The 6,115-nt window shown below is 41.4% G+C and overlaps 1 protein-coding gene across 4 annotated transcripts in view; it reads right to left on the bottom strand.

The window, feature by feature from the left end:
* LOC128881777 (nucleolysin TIAR) overlaps nucleotides 1-6,115 on the bottom strand; it is a 504,665-nt gene that overhangs the window by 497,766 nt on the left and 784 nt on the right. For all 4 annotated transcript variants that reach the window (XM_054133116.1, XM_054133088.1, XM_054133097.1 and 1 more), the window contains exon 2: nucleotides 5,586-5,895. In XM_054133116.1, the coding sequence (XP_053989091.1) occupies nucleotides 5,586-5,837 (252 nt within the window). In that variant the 5' untranslated portion in view covers nucleotides 5,838-5,895. The remainder of the gene's footprint in view (nucleotides 1-5,585; nucleotides 5,896-6,115) is intronic.

Consider the following 6,115-nt stretch of genomic DNA (forward strand, 5'->3'; position numbering starts at 1 on the left):
CGCCGCGCCGCGCCGAGCGAAGCCGCGCCGACGACTGGCGTACTTGTATGAGGCCGCGCCACTCTTTTGATATCTCAACGTAGTAGACGAGTGGCGTGTCGTAATGAAATCATCTCCAGTGCTTTGATCTTCCCCTTGCGCGCCTCACTCCTTTCCACCATGAGCAACCTCCGCGTCGCTTTCCCTTGAAAACGGCTACGCAGGCCCCATTCCACTCACCACCGTTCCGACCATCCCGTCTCCTCCCTAGCCAACTTCTCTCCTCCACCCAGGCCAACCACCTCTCCCCTGCCCGCCCTGCATGTCCTGTTTCGCCCCCGACCCCTAACACCACCCTTTCCCCATCCCCAACAATTCCTCCCATAATGAGTTCCTTCTGCGCTTTCTTCGCCACGATACATTTTTACCATGCGAAAAGCAATTTCCTAATTATGGCAAGCGCTAACCGATTGTCCTTTGTCGCGTGCCGCGCTCCTTTCTTCCGCCGATTACGTTGCCCGACCCGATCATAATTACATTTTCGCCTAGTGTTTTTCGCGCGACGACGCTAATAGACGCCGGGAGAGAATGCACTCGGTGACGAAGGAAAGGAAGATATAACCGTTAGGGGTATCGCAATAACTCCTCGCTTCCAGCAGCCCAGTTCCTGCCACGTGTGCGCAAAGAAAGATTCCGCGACAAAGGTTTCTCGCAAGGGGAAACCGCGGTGAACGGGTGAAGCACTCGTTTCGGAACTTGAGGAGCTTATTCTGTAGTCGATAGAAGACGTGTTCACTTGTATCGTAATTGCATAAAATCTACAGTTTATTTATTTTATTACTTCTTTCCGTTTCATTTCTACTTTCGAGCAGAAGAAATTTCCAGGAAGAATGTACATGAAAATTATTTTTACTTTATAAGAAAAGATTTTCAAAAATGGCTTCGAGATCTTGAGATACCCTTTTGGAATTTTTTTAAATCTCCTTATGAAGTAAATTAGTTGAATATCTCGTGATGAGGGTCTCTCGGTATATATATGACGTGTGCATATAGCTAGGAATCTCAGGTTATGATGTACTGCCTGTAATAAAACTAACGCCTGAGGCGTAGGGGTTGCAGAGACCTCGCTTGCTTAATTTGTGCCACAACAATGAATGCGTCGGTTCGTACAAAGAGTTGAGAAGCGCAAATACATCTACACTCGGCTCAAGCAATTCTGTCTATATTACCGCATATACACTCAAGGGACAGTATTGAGATGATATTGTTTATCATCGTACAGGGCATTAAATATTCATTTCTCCGATTTAGCAAATTAGAATTTCCGTGGAAATTGTAGATTCATTTTAGGGAACATTTTCTGGTAAATTTTTTATCGATATTTGAGATTCAAACTTTTGTTCGATACTTAAATATTGTTTTCAAAAAAAAATAAATTTGTGATCGCTTTTTAAACCATCTTCTACAAACCATGTACTTCAAGAGAGGAGAACAACCTCAGGAACATCGGGAGAAAATAACTACACAACGCATTGTTCAGAAAAGTGCCGAAGTTTAACTACAGAAGTTCGTAGCTCTCGAGTCTCTGCCCGAGTTGGGCAAATGTTGTTTTCCAATAACGTTTAAAAATAAAGCTTCCTCTTTAATGGATTCTAATTTATGTGTAAAACATAAGCGGAAGCTAGCTTTCGAATGAATCTACGATTTTTGTTCGCTATGCAAATATCAAATTTTCCAAACTCTGACATTCACTCTGTATTTGCGTTATTAACACAATTTGTTTAAACTAATCTAACCCGACGGAGACATCGCCTAAGTAATTGTATCGTACACAATAAAGGAGTGACGATCCTTTGAGAGGCAATAATAGAAGGCACGAGACATCGGAAACTACCGTGGACATTGACGATGATCGATTCGCGGGGCGTATAGAGAAGAGCGCCGCCGAAGACGCCCGGAGGTGGAACAGATGAAGGACGAGATGCTCGTTCTTCTTTGGAAGAGAAGCCATGACCGTGGTAGGTATATAAGGTGTATCGAGCAACAAGGACTAACGGCCTCTAATTAATAAAGTTACGGGAACAACTCTCAAAGTCGTCCTACTCCTTCTACACACCCTCCTTCCAGGGTAGCAGCTATTTCCCTCGCTTTAGAAATTCTGTTATTCCCACCCTTCATACCTTCCTTCTTTATCGTTTCTTCATTCTTTTGCGAACACCCGCCTACAAAGTTCTATCCCTTTATTGGATGAAAACTGCACGTTAGCCTGAAGGTTAACTTGTACTCCCGTTAATTGCGCTCGATAACAGGAGCGAGTTTAGAGGCTGGAATATGATCAGCAAACGTTCCGATAATTTGGAAGAATGTTTCTACGATGATGCTTTGCTGCCTTCGTGTTTCGCCACCGGGCACGTCTCGTAAAGGCTTCAGAAACACGCATATAAATAATGCTATAAATAACGTTTGTGAAAATAATTTCATGGTAACATTATTATTTCTTCGATTGTTATTATATTATTATTATTATTATTAAAATTATTCCACGTTTCATTCCTTCTTGTTGTTACCGATCAATTGCACCGAGGAAATAAAAAATATGAATGTATTGCGCTCTTCAACGTTCATCAAATTATAAATATTTACATTCCTAAAGCGGATAAATATAACTTCATTTAAGTTTCAATCAAAGGAATTTGTATTCTAAACATATAATAGAACAATTGTACGAAAGTAAATAAATTTGTAACTTGGACCAAATCTACTTTAAATTCCAAGTTACACTTTCGAATAATTAGTTTTAGTATGAAATTGTTAACATCAATTGCAGAATACTAATTATAATTTAACACGCATATAGAGGAGTCGATTAGCTCCTTCCAATGTAACAAATATTTTAGCTGAAATCTGTTGACCAGCTCGTAAAATTTGACACAAATTTTTCTTAAACTTCAAATTCAAATACATAAACGATATTCATTAATAGATTCGTAACTCTTTTCGTATACTTATTCCAATCGAGAAAGAGTCCTCATACTTACGAAAGGGGATGTGCACGGTGTACGTTGCCGTGAAGGAATCACCCTAATCCCCTCGCGCCGCGATCCCGAGCGAGTCTCGTGTCAGAATAATTTTCTGATGATTCGAAAGGTTGATCGCGTCAATCCATCCTAATTTAACCTTGTTCCCGAACAAAGATGGAGAGATCAATTCACGCGATGCCCCCCTCGTAGCCCCCCTCGCTACTGATCCTCCCATTCGTCGGCTTCCTTCTCAACTGTAGCTATCCCGAGCGTGACGCTTGATAATTGATAACTCGCACGAGAACACGATACGTCTTTTCTTCTCATCGGCGAGCCGGCGCCACTGCGAAGAGGGTCGTATCGTTTCGGAGAATATCGTGTGGATTCTGCAGAGCGTCGGAGCGCCACAAGAGGAAGCACCACCCGCGGACTGCCAGACTTTAAGAATTAAAGGAAGTTCTCGCTGGCAACGGTAACGCGTCGCGTTCGCTGCGTATCTCGACGACGCTAGCCCCGAGAGAAACTCTCTCAGCGAGTTATGGCTCGCTAAAGAAAATTGACTTGAATCCTGGCCAGGATAATAAAAGCGCGTCGCTACGAGGAAACGCGGGCGAGAAGAATGAAGGAAGCAATACGACGGTTCGAGCGATACCGTGAACAAGAAGCTACTTGCAAACGTGAGACACGCCGAGAGGGGAAACAGCAGCGGGGCGTAGATATTGGGGCGTCGTTAGAGGTGCCGATATCGATAGATATCAATTAAGTGTTATTATGTCCTTCATGCTGGTGTAGCCTACGCCGATAAGATCATGCCACTAGTTAAGCGGGTACATGTGATCTGATATTGAGGATCACGTGACAGTTCCGTGCGGTTCAGCTTCAAACGTATTGTTTCCGTGACGCTGAACACAAACGCGAAGGTAAATCGAAGGTAAATCGAAGGTAGACCCAGATAATACATCGTTCCACATAAACTGTTTTTATTCTTTTTCACGTTCGTTTGTAGCGTGACTTTGAGGTTCTGATCTACATGGATTTGCGATCAATTTTCATCTTAGGTTACATAGCGCGTAGGTCAAGAGGTTACTCGAGGGTTGGTGGAGAATTTTGTCTCGCTACTGATCACCTTCAAACAGGTTGCTCGAAAAAACCAGCGAATGAGATATAACATTGAGAATATCCTAGATTGAACAATAATACACAATAGAAATAATATAAGTTTAATGACATAGTGAACATGTGTCACTGGTACAGTAGCAGTGTATCACTAGACTGTGTAGTAATTATTAGAATATAATATATTATAAAATACCAAGTATAACAAATGTAAAGGTATATCGTGCTATTGCAATGATAAAAGGATAAACAATTTTAAAGACTATATTAAATTAAAAAAGAAACGAATGGCGATAAACCATAATTATGGCGATTACCATAATTATACATATGTAATAATTCATAAGCTGTTTATTTAGAAACACAATTCTCGCGCGTCAGCGCGCATTGTTGATAACGGTTTCTGTATAATATGGTATTAAATTTGTTTTCGTTAAATATTTACGAGCAAGACCAGTTAATGTAATAGCATGTGGACAGAGTATATCATATAAGCAGTGAATTGTTATTTCATTTATAGTCGGTCAGTTCCGATTTTACGTTCAACTGGATGGCGCGAATTGTACCACTGATGTGCAAATCAGCGAACTGGAATTCTGGTAACTCGATGATAAACGACTCTGTCCTAGCTATTGAGACACGCACATTATTTTTAAACTGTCACGATCAGCAATGATGGATTGTAGGATTGTTGCTTGCGAGATATTCCTCTAATCGTTGGACGAAAATGTATAGAATATTTCGTTTCATTGTTCAATGCTCAGTTCTTCTTTTTTTATACTGTTACGCTTATCGCCATCGCGGCTCAAACATATCACGTAAAAGCAATCTGACAACTACATATATAGTTGTTATAGTTTATACTAATGTCTACTATTATCATTTCCGGAATATATTGCGTATTGCGTGAAAGTTTCAATTTTCTAGAAAGAATAGAAGTGAAGAGAACAGAGACGATCTTCGTTAAATAGGTAACTTAATATCATGGTAAACCACTTAAATTTACCACTGTATAGCTTTGAAATAAGATATAGCTCTGAAATAAATTATAATATAGACAGTATTTATAAATAGTTTTCTCGCAACTTTATTTTCTTGGAGGACTATCAAGTCACTTTTGATTTCCTAAGGAGAGCACTCAAATTTCCCTCCATCATTCAAAATTGAATCAGATCCCGACTAGAAGAGCATTTACGTCTGTGAATGACATTTATTAGGATACTGATGAACAAAGCTTTGAAATTGCATCAGTTACATCTCTGAGTAACGACAAACAGCTGTTTCAAGTAGTAACCATCTACCATAAGGTAGACCATCCTCCTGTATGTGTTTACGGTATGATTCCGCTGATGTAAACACGAATGCGTAGAGTTCGGACAAACATTTCCACCTTGTTATGATTACGACGTGGAATAACCGAACGCTGTGTCCACTAAAGAAGCGTAAGTGATAACGTAGCATTCTTTTTACCTTGCTGGGTGTCGTTGCTTGTTGCTGCGGCGAACAGCTGGTGCTATGTATGGTCGGCTGGTTCGTTGTAGACGGCACGATGCCTTGGTGATTCAGGTGGCTCAGCTGATTGAGTTGGTTGAGTTGTTGCGGCTGCTGAACCGGATTCTGGTTAGTGGCCTGCAGCTGTTGATGATGCGTCTGATGCGCAGGATGGGTCGTCTGATGATGCGTCGCGGGGAAGGTGGGCACCGTGAACGGGACGAACAGCATCGGGCTGCCGAGGATGTGCGCACCACCTCCACCCAATGCCCCCGTCTCCTCCCTACACCTTTTTCGTGCGTTTTTGGTTTTGGATAACTCTTTTACTCCATCAACCGTGGTTTTTACTTCGGCGTGCTACTACGTACACGTATAGTCTTATTATATTGTACTTTTGTCAAACACTGCTGATGACGACGACCAACAGAGTAGAAGCAGATGTAGCGGTAGTGGTAGTGGTAGTAGTAGTAGTAGTAGTAGTAGTAGTAGTAGTAGTAGTAGTAGTAGTA

The sequence above is a fragment of the Hylaeus volcanicus genome, chromosome 1, assembly GCF_026283585.1.
Source record: "Hylaeus volcanicus isolate JK05 chromosome 1, UHH_iyHylVolc1.0_haploid, whole genome shotgun sequence".
NCBI classification, from domain to species: domain Eukaryota; kingdom Metazoa; phylum Arthropoda; class Insecta; order Hymenoptera; family Colletidae; genus Hylaeus; species Hylaeus volcanicus.